The following is a 19,596-nucleotide window of genomic DNA, read 5'->3' as shown; positions in this document are numbered from 1 at the left end:
AAAAAAAAAAATTTAAAACTTTAGAGCCTGAACTCCTTGGGGGAGACTTGTATGTCCCCTGCTCTGTGTTCTACCCGCATTCTGCCATGTATTTCATGTTATAGCCATCTTGGATGATGACCTAGCATGTTGTTCGTTTAAAGAACATTTTCACTGCAGATTTCACAAAACGCAAAGAAGGTACCAATGTGAGATTTCTAAAGATAGCTACAGCACTCAACCCAAGATTTAAGAATCTGAAGTGCCTTCCAAAATCTGATCGGGACAGGGTGTGGAGTATGCTTTCAGAAGTCTTAAAAGAGCAACACTTCGATGTGGAAACTACACAACCCGAACCACCAAAAAGAAAATCAACCTTCTGCTGGTGGCATCTGACTCCGATGATGAAAATTAACATGCACTGGTCTGCACTGCTTTGGATCGTTATTGAGCAGAACCCATCATCAGCATGGATGCATGTCCTCTGGAATGGTGGTTGAAGCTTGAGGGACATATCAATCTTTAACCCATCTGGCATATAAATATCTTGCAATACCAGCTACAACAGTGCTATGCGAACGTCTGCTCTCTTTCCAGGTGACATTATAAATAATAAGAGGCAGCATTATCTCCTGCAAATGTAAACAAACTTGTTTGTCTGAGCGATTGGCTGAACAAGAAGTACGACTGAGTGGACTTGTAGGCTCTAAAGTTTTACATTTTTTTTTATTTTTGAATGCAGTTATTTTTTGTACATAGTTCTACATTTGTAAGTTCAACTTGCATGATAAAGAGATTGCACTACAGTATTAAGAGAATTGAAAAATACTATTTTATTTTTACAGTGCAAATATTAAAAAATATAAAGTGAGCACTGTACACTTTGTATTCTGTGTTGTAATTGAAATCAATATATTGGAAAATGTGGAAAACATCAAAAATATTTATATAAATAGCATTCTATTAGTAACAAGTGCAATCAATCGCAATTAACTTTTTTAATTGCTTTACAGCTCTTCTTCTACTGTACAATGAAGACTATGACATACTGAGATATTATAGTAATGGACAGCAACATTCATATGAAGATTGAGCAGGAAACACCCTGTCTTTGTTTGTGCAGTGCCTAGCACAGTGGAGCCCTGATTGTGGTTGGGACACGTAGTGAACATTGTAAATGAAAGTCATAATAATCTGAACCTGGGGTTCCAGAGACAGTAGAAATTCTCAACTTAATGCTTTGACCACTAAGCTATTTCCTTTGGGGGAAACCAGATGGCAGAACATTATAATGAACAATATGGAGCATGTGCTGGGAAGAACATAGGAATGGGAGATGATGACAATAACGTCTTACTTCTCCAGACACAGTATGTGTCAGTTTTGAGGTATCATGCACACCTCTTGCCCTATATAAAAAGCCACAATCCAGAGCTGGTTAAACACCACTTAACTCCTTGGCACTAGTCAAATGCACCCCATTAAGTGGAATTTTTGCCAACATCTTCCTGATTAAGCAGCACGCATTGGTATTCACAGTCATCAGGATAATTCAGTTCCCTAGGACACTTCCCAGTGTTACATAATGCAGCATAAAGGTCATTCCTGCAGTGTGATTCATAACAGATAAAAGGAATTTGAGCTGGGCTAGGGGATAGTAATGTGATTGTTGTGCAGATTTCCATTGTGTCATTTATTTCATTCCTGCTTTAAACATACAGCTGATGTGAGCCGCTACCATCTGGAAGGGGCTGGTAACAGGCTACTTAGGCACCATTTCAGGCATGAAAATCCACAGCTGATTAGTACCTAGTTTGTCTGCAGCTAAGAACCTCCTGTGACACATCAACAGCAAACACCTGACGGGTCAGACAGGAAACCTAACTAGGCTTAGCTACAACTGAAGGAGGTATAACAGCATCATACTTAGAGCTGAAATGTGTCTTTAAGCTACAGGCTGAGCTGGGGATAGGGGGAGGAACAGCTGATCACCTGAGTCAGTGTTGCCAACCCCAAACATTCAGAGTTTATGAGCCAGCCCCCAAAACTGGTGTGGCCAGCTTGAGATAGCTGTCTTTTTTGTTCTGTGTTTGTAAAGCTACTAGCACAGGGGTGCCCTGGTCCATCACTGGGACTCGTAGATGTCATGGTAATACAAGTAATATATAATAACAACAACAGCAGGGCCAGGAGTATGCGGACAACTGCACCGGTGTGTGCTTGTAGGCTAGAGAAGAGGCAGAAAGATTGTGCTGTAGTGGATCAGACCAAAGGTAACATTTTAGGTTCCTAAGCACAGCCCGAAATCTGGGTAAAAATAACTCTGGATTTTGGGATTTCAAGTACCTTCCTAGCAAGGCTCTCACAACACCTTACAAACATTAAGTAACTAACCTCACCACACTCTGTGAAATGGGTGAGTATTATCATAGCCACTTTACACAGAAACTCAGGCCTTGGGACGTTAACGCGCAACTTGTCCAATATCACCCTGGGAGTTTATAGCTAAGTGGGAACACGGTCCAGGAGCCCTGGGCCTTAATCTCTCCGGGATCCCACCAAGTCATTGCTCGGTGATCTCCTCCAGGGCACAGCACCTGAACACTTCCTCCATCCACCTCTGTCATGTTGCCTGTTGCCCTGTGGAAAGACAGCAGACTTCACTCTCCAGGCGTTTTCCTTGTAATAGATTTCACCAGCACTAGATTACTTTAAAGAAGCCGAGAAGTAGGCCGAGATCCTCAGGCTGGCTCAAGGAGTCAGAGGCAAAGGGTATTAGAGGAGATGAGAAATGAGATGGAGATCCTGGCAAGGTTATCGAGGTCTCTCTTTCCCCAGCACTGCCTTGGATATTACATTTGTTACACACCTCTCTGTCTGAGAGCACCACTGGGCCTCTGAGCTTTCTCTCATTGGGTGGTGATCAAAGTTAATTAAACTAGGACCTGATCACCAGGGATCACCGTGATAAAAAAAACCATAAAAATCAGCATTTTTCTGTGATTAAAACGAAACGCTGAACTTTTGTTTCCCAGGCCACAATATATACAGGTATCAGCTGAACACAATGTTTTATTGATATTCAGTTGAACCTCATTTATCCAAGTTCTCCATTAACAGAACCATCAGTCTGACAGTGGCAGGATTCAGGTGGTCAGCCCCAGGTGAGTGGGCTCCAGCTGTCAGCACGGCAAGGGAATGACCGCTCGAGCCCCTCTCCCATCTTAAAATAAGGGATAGAAAGCTCTTTGCCAGTTCTCCTAATCATCCCAATTTTTGATTATCCGATCTGGCTCCAGTCCCAATTAAATCAGATAAATGGGGTTCCACTGTAAATTTAAAGCCATTCAACAATCAACCACCAGTGGAGGAGGTCGCACGTACTGAACAAGCGTCACTGGTACTTTCAGTAAAATTTAGTTCATAGTTAATAGGTGTTTTTATTTTTTTCACAAAATGTAAAAACTAAAGATCTTCTGTAAAAAAGCAAATTCTGCATTTTTTCATGGGAAAATGATTTCTAGGATACCTGCTGATCACTTTCTTCTTCTAGGAAACTCCCACAGGAAAGTTCTGGGTTTGGGGGAGAACATGAGCCTTTCCCCTCAGATCATTCCTGGGTAGGGTTCACTCTACTCATGGAACCAGCAATTGCCGAGATCCCCCAGGCTCACAGATGGATGAGATTCATGCAGCTCCGGGGAGAATCTACGGAAGCCCAGCATCAGCCAGGTGGAGGTATTGTGCCTCCACCCCAGCACAGCTCTTGGCCCTGCTTCCAGCTCCACTGCTGCCTCTGTCACTATGAAATGGGTGGGAAGGGATTTCACACAGTGGAGAAGATAATGCAGATCTGAGCGTGGAAGGAACTGATCAGTACATGAATGCGTAGTGAGTAACACCCATTAACCGTAACATGTTCCATTACACACATGCACTGTGTTATGCACAAACTTTACATCCTGCTGCCACAATACATTAAACACGGGCATCAATGGGAAAATAATGTCAAGTGCTGACAATACGCTTGGCGCTGTACGAAACCCAGTGGAAGACACGATCCCTGTCCCAAGGAGCTTGAAGACTAAGGGCCTGATCCGACAGCCTAGCGAATACTCCCGCTGCTTCCAGCGGGATCACGGAACACCAAATTGCATGTGAGGACACAAGTCTCTACGGACACACATGACCTGGGTGGCCAGAGAGAGGCTACAGAGCCCTGCATGGTTTGCTAGTAGGTGCATCACAGCTCTTCCAACTAACACTGAGAGGCTGGGCAGAAGACATATGGACTTTAGGAGGAATCTGAACCAAGAAAGCAGTCACCTTGGATGACCTGGGCAGAGGGCGGTTCCAGGGAAAGAGTCTGCAAGGAACAGGATGGGAGAGAGCAAGGAGGCAGGGAAGCTAGGAGGAAATGAGAGCAGAGAGGGCAGGACCAGTGGACAGGGAAAAGGCAAGGCTGAGAACTTCAGGAAAGAAAGGGGAAGCTGATAGAGGGGTGTGACTAGCTCCCTTCTCCTGCCCCCCATGGGCACTGGAGGCTGGTATAGGAAGGAGCACTGCAGAAAGGGATCTGGGGGTCACAGTGTATCACAAGCTAAATATGAGTCAACAGCGTAACACTTGCACACAAAAAAAGCAAACATTCTTCTGGGATGTATTAGCAGGAGTGTTGTAAGCAAAACCCAAGAAGTAATTCTTCTCCTCTACTCTGCGCTGATTAGGCCTCATCTAGAATATTGCATCCAGTTCTGGGAGCCACATTTCAGGAAAGATATGGACAAATTGGAGAAAGTCCAGAGAGGAGCAACAAAAATGATTAAAGGTCTAGAAGACGTGACCTATGAGGGAAGATTGGAAAAATTGGGTTTGTTTAGTCTGGAGAGTCCAGAGGGGACATAACAGTTTTCAAGTACATAAAAGGTTGTTTACAAGGAGGAGGGACAAAACTTATTCTTGTTAATCTCTGAGGATAGGACAAGAAGCAATGGGCTTAAATTCTAGCAAGGGAGGCTTAGAGGTTGGACATTAGGAAAAACGCCTGTCAGGGTGGTTAAGCACTGGAATAAATTGCCTAGGCAGGTTGTGGAATCTCCATCACTGGAGGTTTTTAAGAGCAGGTTAAACAAACACCTGTCAGGGATGGTCTAGAATGACTGATAACGTTTACTCTGGTCTTGAGTGCAGGGGACTGCCTAGAAGACCTCTCAAGGTCCCTTCCAGTCCTACGCTTTTATGATTCTATATTGACACAGGTCCTTTTGGCTAGAGAATAGTTGTTCAAATCTCAGCCATACCAATAGTGACACGAAGTCCAGAGTGAGCTACCCTCTTTCCAAAGTGTGAAAGCACACTGGTATAGATGAGCGGGCACTGTCTGCGGTATAACTGCTCTGAGGATAACTGTGGGTTTTGCTCTCCAGAAGAAGGATGGTCCAGTGGTTAGGGCCCTAGCCTAGGCGTTAGGAGACCTACGTTTGAGTCCCTCTTCCATCACAGACTTCCTATGTAACCTTAGGTACATAGGTGCTGGAGCTGGCGGTGCTCTGGTATCCCCGGGCTTGACATGATTTCCATCATATACAGGGTTTACAGTTTGGTTCAATGGTTCTCAGCACCCCCACTATACAAACTGTTCCAGCAACCCTGCTTAGGCAAGTCACGTCACTCTTCTGTGCCTCAGTTCCCCCTCTGTAAAATGGGAATAACAGTCCCTCCCTACCCCACAGGGATGCCACAAAGATAAATACATCAGAGACTGTGAGGTCCTCAGATATTATGGTAATAGATCCCAGATAAATACCAGAGAGAGACAGCAATGCCAATGGGACAACGCTCCTAGGCGTTTATTTGAACTACTTTCTATAAACAAATCTTTTCTTAGCAGGCTCTTTATCTCAGACTTGATTTTCCCATTGACAAGATTTTCTTGTCTAATATCCTGTTTGGAGCTAATGGGACTTGCTTTGAATATCTACTTTCTGCATCAATGGGAGATCCATCCACTGTGGCTTCAGAAGTTTTTGCATGAAAGAAACCACAGTCACAATACACACCAGTTTTATTACCAGGTTATTTAAAGATCTTGCGAACATTACAGAGTATGCTAAGGACATTTCTTTCCAGTTATATGATAATAACAGAACTTAAATTGGGAAAATAGTAGGCATACTTCGCATTGAGGGCCTTTACCAAGCCCTCCACACTGGTCGATTTCCACCTTAGGTCCTAAACCTGCAAAGATTAGGCTGCAGGACTGGGGCCTTACTTAGTTAGCAGCCTCTGCATTATACAAAATATATTTTGACCCTCAAATTATCCACATATCTTTGTATGGGTCAAAAAAAAAATTTTTAAATCTCCCTAAATATGGTTTCAGAAAGGCAGCCACCTTCTGATTTAGTTGGGGATTGGTCCTGCTTTGAGCAGGGGGTTGGACTAGATGACTTCCTGAGGTCCCTTCCAACCCCGTGATACTATTCCCCTCTCCCCAGTAAATACCAACCACATAATCCTGGGCTATTTAATGTACAATATTTAGAGTGAAATGTGTCATATTTAATAATGGTAAAATAGTGTCCCGACAACATACAATACTACAGAGTAGATGAGCCTTCACAAACAAAGTCCCTGACCAGGAAGGATTACAATTTAAAGACCCTAAAAATGACACCCTTTGTAACCCCAACACATGATCGGTCCCAACCTTACAGTGAAAATTTCAGTGATGGCGCTGAAATAGAGACCCAGAAGACAGAGGCACTCATGAGATGTGTACATGAGACTGTAACAATAGGCATCTCCATATCGTCTACAGATGAGTAAGATTTATATGCTTTGACACTATTTTAAATTTCAACTACTGTAACACACCCACACCCTGTGTCTACTATCTGCAGTAGCTCAGATCTAATGGTGTTAGTTTAAAAAAGCAAACAGGTCTTTTGGATAAAATTCAGAGCAATGCTGCAGTAAATTCTGAAACTCCTCCAACTTCCACCAGCACCCTTGTAGCCAGGGTATATCTGCTGAGAGGAAAGACGCTAAGAACAAAATCATCCCTGGTGTAAATTCACACAACATTAATCAGTGATCGGTGAATAACGTAGAGGTTAGGAAACTTGCTCTGAATTTCCTCCGGTTTTTTGTAATCAATCTAATTCAGACCCTTGAATGCAACTTTAGACTCCATAGTAATAATAATAAATAATAAGAAAATAATAATAATTAATAATGTAGTCCTGATAAGTACTAAAACCAGAGTGGAAAATCACTGTGCCCTATACATCCACCGTATAGCCATCAACAGCTCAGTTATATTTCAGCATAAGGGGAACAAGAAGTGATTTCGAAATGGCCTCTTTGCCCAAAAGATCCAATCTTCCTCCATGCCTGAAACCAACCAGCTTGCACATCTGGAGGCCGGTGGTTAGCGAAAAGAAACCTCCGGAGTTTAAAAATAGTTTCGGGGGCTTACTTTTGGGTGGGGTCGAGACCAGGGCCCCTGCCACCGCTAGGAAGAGAGTGCCAAAGACCAGATTTAGAGTGGCCGCCAGGAACCCAGCACCGAGGAATTGGCTCTGACTCGCCCCTTACCCAGCCGGATGCCATTCTGCCTTGCCACTCTCTTGCTCTGCTCCTGCGAGACGCTGTCCTGGGATTTGCTCTGCTTGGGCTGTCTCCAGAAGCACTGCATGGTCCAGCCTGGGATCCAGGGAGAGGCACGGGGCTGCTGGAGCGGACTGGGGAGCAGTCAGCCGCCCTTGTCCTGCTCTGATCCGGCAAGTCCGTCCCCCCCCCCCGAGCCCCCAGAGATTGTTATTAAACAACGTCCCAAGCTTCAGGAAGCACCAGCGGCAGGAGAGGGAGGAGGCAGGCTGGGGGTGTGGCGCTGGGCATGTCTCTCCTCCCGGCTTGCTCGCAGGCAGCAGAGATTGGAGGAGAAGTCGCAGCAGCTCCCGCGGTGGCGAAGGGCCAAGTCGCCCCGCAATTAAACTCTTTGCGCGCCACCGCCAGGGGCAATAAAATTCCCAGCTGCCCGCCCCCCCGCCCCCCGCCGCTGCTCGGGGCGTGTCGGCTCAGCGGGCTCAGAGAGGCACCGGCCGCAAAGGATGGTTTGGAGCCAGCCTGACAACGTCGCCAGCGCGGCTGGTCGTAGGCTAGCAGCCCCTGGGGGGGCAGAGGGGCTAAAGCGCATCCTTCAGCGCGTGAAAATAGGGGTACGAGAGCCCCAGTGCGCCCGAGACCTGTGCATTTTGTGCAGTGGAACCGGAACAGTTTGGATAGCGGGGGGGGGGGGGGGTGCTGAGACCCACTGAACAAAACTGTAAGCCCTGCCTGTGATGGAAAGCACTTCAAGCCCCAGGGTGCTACCGTACCCCCAGCACCCCTGCGTTTGCATCCGTTGTGGTGCATGCGCTGGACTGGGCATCTGGGTCCAGGGCCCAGTTCTGCCAAAGATTTCCTGTGTGACCCCAGGCAAGTCACTTACTCTGTGGCTCCCTTCCCCATCTGCAAAACTGGGATAATATTTCCCTTCTCCCGCCCTTTGTCTGTCTTATCTACTTGTACTGGGAGTTCTTTGGGTCACTAGCACAGTGGTCCCCATCCTTTCTGTGGGAATAGCATATTCCTATTCCCAGAAGACACCCCGCCGCTGAAATGCCTCCGAGAAACATTTCGGTGGGCGGCTGTACGGCAGCCGTGCTCGGCGGCCGCATTTCGGCACCGCGGTGTCCTGCGGGTGCACACAACTGCCTCGGCAGGCACCATTGCGCCCGCAGGCACGACGTTGGGGGCCCCTGGCCCAGCACAATGGAGCCATGATCTAGCTGGGGCCTCTAAAGACTACTGAAATATAAGGCATAAGACAAGCTCCAAAAGAGCAGAGCATCTTTCTTTTCTAAATCCTGGCTGCCACTTTTAGAGGTGAGGTCTTCGCTACACTAGCCTTGTTTCCCTAAAATTTCCTACAGTTCCTGCCCCATGCGCACTTCTTGTGTGGGTAACAAGGAGAGGAGCAGTGCTGCCTAGTGGACAGAGAACCGACTGGGACTCAGGAGAGCTGGGTTCTGTCACTGTCCTGCTGGGTAACTTTGGGGAAGTTACTTCACCTCTCTGCATCTTCACTTCCCCCAGTTGTAAAGTGAGGGCAATGCTACTGACCTCCTTCCTTTCAGGCTTTGAGATCTAGCGGTGATAAGAGTAAGCTACTATTTATTTCTAACCCTGGTTTTAGTCTCTCCATAAGGAGTCTAAGCTAGTCATTGGTTTTTAGATCAAAACTCCAAGTGGCAGAGAAAAGAGTTTCTTTAGTACGCGGAGGGGTGGGGGGGGGCACTTTAATCTAGTGCCACTACACTCTGTCCATTCTCACTACACCTTTCATGGAAACCATAAATCAAAACTCATGCGTCAGCACTGAGAATCTGGTTCCTTTGATCAAACCCGAGGACATGATCAGAATAATTTGCCACTGCCCTCTGCAGAGTTTAATAGTGAAATGCCTCGGGGATCAGTGTGAGCCACTGATGGATCTTGGAACTGCAGTAAACAAACAAGATGTTGTCATATTTAGCCAATGTGATTGCAAACCACAGACAAATAACTAGAGGATAGGGGAAATGCATTCTCTGGCTAGGAAGTTACTGACCATTTTAACCAGGGAGTAGACAGGTTAGAGGGGGAAATTTCTCACTTATAAGTAAATCACTGGGGGGGGGGGGGGACTTCTTCACAGATGTGTAAGGGCCTGCTCCTGCAGAGTGTTCTCTGGCAAGGCTCCCATTGGGAGTTATGGACTCTAGGGAGCAATCCTACCTTGGCTGGAGATGGACTGGATGATCTAATAGGTCTTATAATATCTATGGACTGCAAGACTGGGCTCTAAACAGCACTTGGAATTCACACAGCATGGCACTGGATACCAGCCTAATTAAACAGAAAAACAAAGCACCATAGCATAGCGTCAATCACCTGGCAACACTGGCAGTTTGCTTCCTTTAACATGTCTTGCTGACCTGGCAGCAGCTAGTGTCACTCCCCTAGGGTTCCACCTTGGAGCACACAGAACATCTCTGCTTACTGTTCTTACCAGTACTAATTCATTTTTAAACAATGCAGGTTGCTCAAGTGCAAGAGCTACCTGATCTTCAATATTGTTCTGAGTAAAGACTTGTCCCCCTTCACTGAAGTTGGACAAACCTTCTGGAGCAGTACGGGCATTTATCCAGGTTAGGCGGATCACAAACACAGCAATGTGCAAGCTAGATTTTACTTTGGGGCTTTGGAGACAGGAAACTCTGTTTGGTTTTAAAACAAAGGTGAAGGCTTTGAGCCAGAAAGCCTTGCTTTGGGAAACAACAGATCTTTATTTCATTGGAGTTTGGGGTTACATAAAGGTGACATATTTTACAAACGATGCGTATATCTTCCTGATGGTGAGAGGATGATATTATGTGTTATACAGTATTACCTAATCACAATATGTGTTACAGGATATCATGTTACATTCCAGAGCTGGCTACACTTCAGCGAGTATATGTTACAGGCCAGATTCTCCTACCCTTACTCACACTGGATAGTACCTTGCTTGGATGCCAGTCCTCTGAATGCTTCCTCAACCATGCAACTTTACCCATATGAGCAATCTCATTGAAATCACATGAGATTACTCGTATGACTACAGTTTTCCCTGTACATAAGTGTTTGCAGGATCAGGGCCTTAGTGAGCAGTCCCACTGATTTCAATAGGGTTACTCATGCAGTAAGGCACTACTCATTGTAAGGATGGCAGAATCTTGTCCCAAAGTTAGCGAAGTACTTAGGCCCAGATCCTCAGGCCTAGGTGCCTTATTTCAAAGGAAGTTAGGTGCCTAAATACCTTTGAGGATCTGGGCCTTAGATGCCAAGGAAGTGGGCACTTTGGATGGAGAGAAAGGTGGGGATCCTAGGGACAGTAAAAAGGAAACCATCTAGGGATTCTTTGGAATGAAAAGGAGTATATATATGTATAACAATAATTATACATACAGTTCACAGCTTCAAAGCATTTTCCAAATATAGTAATTACTCTCCACCACACTCCTATTAAAGGCAGGCAAGGGAGCACTATTATTTTACAGGAAGCAGATCAATTTTTGAGCTTTTGGGGGCAGGAACTGGCCTTCTACTCTCCATCTGTACAGCATCTAACACAATGGGCCTGTGATCTTGAAGGGGGTCTGATTACTGATTACTACTGTAATACAAATAACAGAAAAGTTAATTGATTTGCCCAAATTCATGACTGATTTGGGATTAGAACACAGGAATGCTTGGCTCCTAGCCCCATGCTCACACAACCAGAGCACAAGGCCTTTTGGTGACCTAAGATGCTGTCACTCATTCTTATGTAAGAGATGCAAGATCCTGTACCATGAATAATCATGACTATATAGCACATGCCCATTATGTAACACCTGCTGATGTCAATGGGAATTTTCCCCAGAAGGCAAAGGTCACACATTACAGGTCCTACACCTGTAAACATAGGAAAATACATCTTTCAAATGACACTGTAACCTCACCTCCACTTCCTGTGCTTGCCCTGTTAATGTCAGAATTCCTTACAAAATGGCAATAGCATCAAACTCTGACAATATTCCCAAAACTGGGGTCTGCTAAATTTTCTGTCATTATGGTACGTAAAATAGGAATAATGTTATTCCGCAGAATTATAAGCCTAGTGCAAATAGAACATTCACTGTATTGTCTTTTGGAAAATGAGCACAACACCTCCATCATTAGATACCGACTGCTCCTTGGAGAAACGTACTGAACAATAGTGAAAAGAACCAGCGCTACGTTTCCTCTCGTACCTTCCCAAACCCCTGATACGATCTCCAAAGAACTTGAATTGCAAGAATGTGAATGTCTAAAGGTGAAGTGGGAAAAGTTTCCTAATTCCCTTCTCTCAGGAGGGGCTGGAATGAGCCCATTGGGCGAGGTACTCAGGAACTGCACTCAAACCTATGTTTCACACAAGGGAAAACAACAATATGCTATTCACATCAAAATACAAAGAAGGGACCATGCTGCAAAATTTAAATCCAGATCCACAATCAAAATTGGCTCCGCGATTCTAATTCAACCCTATGAGTACATACATCTATAGCAGGGGTAGTCAATAGTGGACGGCGGGCCAAAACCAGACCACCAGACGCTTTTGAAGGGACCCCAAAAATCTTTTTATTTACTCATTATCATTATTGTTATTATTTTTTTATTATTTTTCTCTGGAGTTTGGATCTTGACTATACCTTGACCAACAAATTTGGATCTTGACAAAAAATAATTGACTTCCCCTGGTCTATGGCAAATTAGGATGTAATTGTAATGCAGGTAGGTGTTCCTGTACAAGCTTTAATCTAGCTAGCACGGATAACAGCGAAGACACGGCAGCACAGACCCTGGTGTGAGCCAGCAACCCGAGTTCACGTCCAGGATCCCCAGCAGGTTTGTCCTGGGTGGATAGTTCACACTGAAGGCTATGCCACCACATCCTGACTACCACTGTTACCTCTGCCAGCTAGATTAAAGCTTGTGTAGTTATGCCTCCCTGCACTGCAATCACGCCTTCATTTGGGATGTTGATATACTCATAGTTTACTGAACTAAGGCGATAGCTACACTACAGCTGAAGTCAACGTAAGTTATGCCGTTCAAGGGTGTGAATTAGCCATCCCCTCCCAAGTGACATAACTGATGCCAATTTAAGTGCTGGAGTGGACCGCAACTGTGTCGGTGGGAGAGCTTCTCCTGCCAACATAGCTGCTGCCACTCGCAGGGGCTGGAGTAAATTAAGCCAACGAGAGAGAGACCTCTCTCCCGTCGGCTTAGAGCAGCCACACAGAGAGCTTACAACAGCACAGCTGCATCAGTGCAACTGCGCCACTGTAAGCTCTCTAGTGCAGCCATAGCCAAACTGTTACATCTCCTCCTGCATGGGGCCTAAACCATGTAATGCAAAGCGTAGACGTGCATTCCAGAAACTAAAAACAGGAGGAGAAAGCAAGGACTCAGATCCACCCCCTGAAAAAATCCCTCCAGGCAACATTCATTAAATGCCAGATTCAGATACTCTTCATCCGGCTGAGCAGCACCTTTCTTTGTGACTAGCCCTACTGAAACCAATGGGACCACTCCCAGAATAAGCTACTTCTCAGCTGCACTAAGGCCCCTTTACACTACTAGGACAGTCCCAAGGAGACTAGAAACTGAGAATCAGGCCTGATGTGAGTGAGGGTAGGAGGATCTGGCCCTAAGACATCACTGTGGAAACCAATCTCTATAGAGAAGCATTTGTCAAAGGGAATGAGAACCGTGGGAAGGGGGAGCGCTCAGCTTTCACAGCACTCCTTTCCCTTGACTATGGTTCCTTTCAAGGTTAATCAGAGGCCATGTCTACACTGAAAACACTCCAGCTGTGCCACTGGACCACTTCAGTGTTGACACTACAACAGTGAGGGGGATTCTCCCACCCCTGTAATTAATCCACTTCCCCAAGAGACAGTTTCTAGGTTGACAGAAGAATTCTTCCATCGACCTCATGCTGTCTACACTGGGGTTAGATTGGTTTAACTATGTCTCTCAGGGGTGTGGATTTTTCGTTCTAATCCTAAGATATGTAGCTATGAAAGTTTTCAGTGTAGACCAGCTCTTAGTATGTGTCAGGCAGGGTCACTGCAATATTACAAATTTATTTGAGTATAAGTGGGCTTTAGCCCACGAAAGCTTATGCTCAAATAAATTTGTTTGTCTCTAAGGTGCCACAAGTCCTCCTCCTTCTTTTTGCTGATACAAACTAACACGGCTACCACTCTGAAACCTACATTATTACTGCTATTCAGACTGCCCGGCGAGACATCACTTTGCCACCCTTGAGGACAGATTCTGTGCTCTGTTACTCCAGTGTAGATCTGGAGTAACTCTGTTGAAGTCAATGGAGTTATACCAGTGTAAAACTGTTGTGAGGCGAAACTATGTATGCAATATGCCTATTACAGCAACTGAGACAGTCAAGATGCATGTAACAGCACTTCAGACACTCTTAGCCATTGTAAGTAATTCCCAGGTCGTCTCAGTGTTAGAGGGCTAACTTCCCTTCTAATCAGCCATCATTCTCTACACACCATAATCTGCACTAGAGCTTTCAAACTGTGTTGAGGAAGGAATCTAAGAGAGACCGAAGGTGACACTTCCTGGGGGTAGATTTCATTTTTCTTAGTGAATTTACTGCTGGTGAGAAGTGCAGAATTGCTCTCCATGGCCCTACACACCATCTTCTAGCTAAGCATTTATGTTACTTACATATCTCTATAAGTTTAAAAGAACCCGCGGCAGAAGAACAAAGAAATTCCTCATCAACAATACCCTTGGCTTGTCCAGTGTGTCCCATGCTTCCAAGGAAAGTAGTGACTTCCAGGCCTATGATTCTGCCGCTTCACAGTTGTTTGCATTTAGTTTTGCATCGTCTAGTACATAGAATATGTAACAAGTTCCACCTTGTGGTGACGCTAGGAATAAGCTAATTCACAAAGCAGGCAATGTGGTTTCTAGCCTCATATTTCACTGCAGGTTTGCTTAGACTTAGAATTTCTCTGCCTGCTCCACTCCTCCCTTCACAACAGCGAATGTGCTTGAGAGATCCTTTTACTGGTGTTAGCACTGATCCATTTTGTCTTGTGAGGGCTTTGAAGTTTACCTGTTGAGCCACGGATGTTCACTTTAAACCCCTGCCAGGCCGTTCCAGGGATCTCTCTGAATCTGTGGCCACGCTGCCACTTTCAAATACTAGCATGGGGTCTGCCTGCAATAAGTAATTTTTCAGCCATTCAAAAACTGCATTTCAGAGCAGTGTTTGAATGCTGCTCGGGGACTGGGTTTTGAATCCTGTTCTCACTTGACATGGTTGAGTGCATCTGATGGTGTTGTTGGAGAAGTAATGTGGAACCACTAAACCAGTTAGGAAAGCTGTTTCATGTAACAATATTTCACTTCCGTTGACGAAACCACATTACTGAAACTTCTCTTAAATTTGGATTGTAAGTTCTTGGAGGCAGGGACTCTTTTTGTTCTGTGTTTGTACAGCACCTAGTACAATGGGGTCCTGGTCCGTGTAATAATTCTCCCCCAAACCTGGTTAGATTATTGCTAGCATGGACCGGGCTATGGTTCCGAGCTTCAGAGTGAAGCTGAAAAGCAGGGAGAATTTCCCAGCTTTGGGGGGTTTGCTACCAATTCAAAATATAGCCCTTGTTTGCAGAAAGGTTCAGAAGCCCTTCAGTGAACCTGGGGCCTGAGTTTCCAGCAAGTTGGGACCTATGTATGGTGTTAACTGGGAATCGTGTGAAATTGCACGGTCACAGGAGACAGGGTTATCTACAAGCACATCATACTTCTCTGTGGCTTTCCTGCAGCCACACTTGGTTACATCTCTTTCATCGGTGTGTTAGGTGGAATTATTCTTTGCTCCCCACATCATTTGCAATGATGCCTGCCAGCTGGGCTGGCCTTGGGGAAAATGTCGCCCTGGGAGAACTTGTATTTTGGCACCCCTGGCCCGTGTTGCCTCACCAGGCTCCCCACCCTCCATTGCCCCCAGGATCTGCTGCCTCTCCCCCACATTGCCCCAAGCTCCCTTCCACAGCCTCACACCCCAGCCTTGCCCTGCTCCTTGCCTCCACGGCACCCCTCCCCTCGACCACAGCACCCAGGGCAGTCTGCCACACTGCCCACCCGTAAGGCCGGCCCTGCCTGCCAGTGCTGTGCATTCAAGGTCAGCAGTTGAAGATCCTCATCCTGGCCTTCCTTGCCCCGCACAATCTCAGCTCTATCTCTGCTCTCCCTTCCCCCTCTCCCCCATTCCTTGCACCCCTTCCAAACTTTTCACCTCCCCTCATTGCCCTCTCCCACTCTCAGCTTTATCCCTGCCCCTTTGCATGGAGCAGCCTCCCGACTTGCCAAGTGTGCTCCTTCTTCCTCTTCAAGTTCCTCATGAAGGCCCATCCCCGCACAAATCCACCCTACAGCTCTGCCTCCACATGCTGGCATGCCTGAACTGTTGCCCCACATATTATTTTTGTCTGTGCTTGGGCCTGGTCTTCACCCTGGGGTCCATGTGCATTTCAGCACCCAGCACAACAGGGTCCCAATCCCAACTCGGGGCTTTGGGTGCTACCATCACTATTCAACCCCTGAGGTTAGTTATGTGTGGGTTAGGAATCCTCTCCAGTGTAACCGAGAGTCCTGGTCCCTGCCTTTCCCTATCAGGAATTAACTGTGCTGCAAAGATCAGCACAGTGCCAAACCTTTGGGGAGGTGAAGAGATGGCTGCAGACGACTCAACAGGAACCCCTCTCTGCCTAACAGTGTTAGATTCCAAACAGAGCTGGTCCAGTGCCCCAGGTAGAAAAGATAGAGGACTATGACATATGGCTTCAAGGGTTTAATTCAGGGAGGGGAAGGGGACAATCCTCAGGACCCTGATGGGGACATGGGAAACAAGAAAGTGAATCATTCAATAAGGATTTTATGAATACTTCTAACCCCTTTACTGTTGACTCCCGCTCCAGTATTTTTGCTGCAGCAGAATGCAGTAGCCTTCCTTAAATGTGGCTGTGGCCCTTCGCACACCGTATAGGCCATGTTTTAACTGATGAACTGTGATAGAAACGCCAGGTAGAGGCAGAAGAGAAACAATTAACGGACTGCAGAATCCGGCTGATTTCTTGCCCAATAAATGGAGATGGCATTTTACAGAACAAATAATAAGATAAGATCTGAGCCTTGAGGTGCCTACAGTTGAACCAAACAAATCCAGACATGAGGCACAGAAAAGTTAATTGATTGGAGCTGTACTGGTGTAACTGGCAAAACTTGACCAGTCCAGCTCTCCGCCCATCTCTCTTTAACAAACCAGCCTACAAATTCACTGAGCGCACTTTCACTAGCTTGCAATACACGTATTGGACTCTTATGGCTTTTTAGTCTGTACGATCCCTTTAATGTCTTTAGAGTCATAGTGTTTAAGGCCAGACGAGACCCCCCATATCATCCAATCTGACCTCCTGTATATAACAGGCTACCAACACCACCCAGTACCTGCTAGCTACCGTTTAGTACCAACGTATTACAGCCCATAGGAGATTAAACTATTGTATGCCGCAGGTAGAGAACTGATTAAGTAAAATATACCCAGATAATTTTTTAAGAACCACCGGATTCATTAAGCTCAGAATTATTCTGTGCTTGTTGTTTCTTCTGATGTTCTTCTCTTTGTTAATTAATTTTGTAATATACATTAATTATTATATCTCCACTAGACCCAGATTTAGAAACAGAAGGAGCCTCAACGTCTATCTGCCACACTGCCCACCCATTTTACAATGCACCTATCACCAGAGAATCTGTGCGGTTTAGACACTTTGACATACATGATGGGTCCATATTTCCCCTGATCCTGCACATAGGTAAGCATGTGAGTAGTAACGCTGCTCACCTGAGCAGTTTGGCATGTGAAGGTACTGCTGTGCTTGTGTGTGTGCATGAAAGGGCTCTAATCTTTAAAATTGCCATTTTAAAAAAAAGTTCTAAGATTATGCAGTATTTACTTTTTTGCTTCAGACAAACAGTGAAGAATACAAACAGCCACTGAAATCCTGTCTAACAACTAGCCAGTTCCCAAGACTCAATAGTATCCACTTAAAAATGACCTAGAAGTCAGAATGGGAATGATTCCTCACAGTTTCAGATGCCTTTCTCGCCTTTCTTTTCCCTGATGAATAATGAAAATAATGAATAATTCCCCTGCAATGACTAATATTAACCCCAATTTCACCCCACAGACGGATTTCTAACATCTGACAAACCTGGAGGAAAGATATCCTGAGCATGTGGGAGCTTACCCCCCGCCCCCATTTCTCTCGTTGAAAATGGCTGATTATATTTAGTGCCACAGATATGCATGGCACTTATTCATTTATCTATCTATATATTTCAGTTTAAATTGCCTCTATAACAAGAGATCACCTAAACAGATGCCTCTGAAAAAGAATAGGCACTTTGAACACACTCTTTCAACATCATAATATCCCATTATAGTACATAAACCATAGGTATGCATGGTGCTTATCTGTTTCTGCTCATTAAAGAGAATAAAATAACATGAAGTGGTAACATAATAACATAGTAAAGTTGAGGAAGGGAATAAGGGAGATCTGATTAACTCCTCTTCCTGTTATCAAGTGTCCTAGTCGTTGTAAATACATGGATTCAGACCACACAAGTCTCCCTCACTGGAAAGGAAGAGGAGATTTCTTCATTTCAGATACATTTTTAAAGTAGCTTTTATCGTGTCTGGGAAGCAGCTCCTCAGGTGGTGTGAACTGTCATAGCGCCAGTGATTTCAAAGGGGCTAGGACAGTTTACACCAGCTGAGGATCTGTCCTGTCCCATTGTCTCAGGCTATGTCTACACTACGCATCTTTTAGTGACACAGCTGTGCCGCTCCAGCCGTGCCGCTAAAAGGTGTGCAGTGTAGTCGCTCTTTGTCAGCAGGAGAGAGGTCTCCCGCCGACAAAATAAATCCACCCCCAACAAGGGTCCACACCGGTGCTTTTCTTTGGTAAAACTTTTGATGTCGGGGTGGGAGTGGTTTCACACCCCTGAATGACAAAAGTTTTATGGACAAAAGTGCAGTGTAGACAAAGCCTCAGTCTCATCATGAAGAAATTTTAGTGTGTTTCAAAAGGATAGTTGAAGCATAACTTTTTGGAATCTTCCATTCATATTATCACAACTCCACAGCCTTGAAACACATTCCGACACACACAAATAATCCCAATGAAAAAGAAATATCAGTTGTTTCCTTGGTGCAAGGTTTGACCAGTGACACATCCCTGTAACATTACTCCCTGCAATGGTTCTATATAAAGTTTTACACGCACGCCCACACTCCCTTCTGGAGGAGTTAGAAAAAGCCAGGCAAATGCATAGATATTTATAGTCCCCACTATTGACTTACTGTTGCAAGGAAAGAAACTGCCACTGTATTCCATTGTGGGGAAAAGTGCAGATGTGAAGCAGCAGCAAAGAGCTCCTGGAACAGATATGCCCAGATGTTGGAATGTGACTTGGTGTGGGAGCCTGACGTGCCAGGCTCACTCTGTTTTCTGTCCTACTGACAAGTCTGTTAGCCAGGCTGGTTGGTATCGCTGGACCCTCACTTTGCGTGGACGTATTCCTCTGGGCTGGTGACTCATTTATTTCTCTGTTGCAGCCGAGAGCTGCTACAGCCACAACACAGAGACTAATTATGAGAGGCCAAGAGCCCAACTGCCTGCTCTGCCCACAGCACAGACCCCTCCCAGCTCTCATGTCCCTGCCTGCAGTGGAAATCTAGGCCTCCGCCCATTGGTTCATCCCAACCCTGTTTCTGCTGTGGCTGAGATTGGCAGAAACACCCTTTCATTCACTGTCTGCTCTTTTCAGAGACATTTACGGTTCACAGAAGAAAGTGGATGCCACAAAACTATCCCAGAGGGTAAGAAGCCCCCAATTCAGAGAGACACTTAC

General features: G+C 45.5%; 1 protein-coding gene across 3 annotated transcripts in view; it reads right to left on the bottom strand.

Moving 5' to 3' along the window:
• Positions 1-19,259, bottom strand: part of PLCD1 (phospholipase C delta 1) — a 92,267-nt gene extending 73,008 nt beyond the window's left edge. For 2 of the 3 annotated variants that reach the window (XM_073334723.1, XM_073334725.1), the window contains exon 1: positions 7,579-7,824. In XM_073334723.1, coding sequence (XP_073190824.1) covers positions 7,579-7,678 — 100 coding nt within the window. In that variant the 5' untranslated portion in view covers positions 7,679-7,824. Of the gene's footprint in view, positions 1-7,578; positions 7,825-19,045 lie in introns of those variants that run through there. The other variant, XM_073334724.1, reaches the window with a different exon arrangement.
• Positions 19,260-19,596: the final 337 nt, after the last annotated feature.

Source organism: Lepidochelys kempii, chromosome 2, assembly GCF_965140265.1.
Source record: "Lepidochelys kempii isolate rLepKem1 chromosome 2, rLepKem1.hap2, whole genome shotgun sequence".
In the NCBI taxonomy this organism is placed as follows: domain Eukaryota; kingdom Metazoa; phylum Chordata; order Testudines; family Cheloniidae; genus Lepidochelys; species Lepidochelys kempii.
The sequence above is the reverse complement of the archived record's forward strand: the minus strand, read 5'-3'. Positions and strand labels throughout refer to the sequence as shown.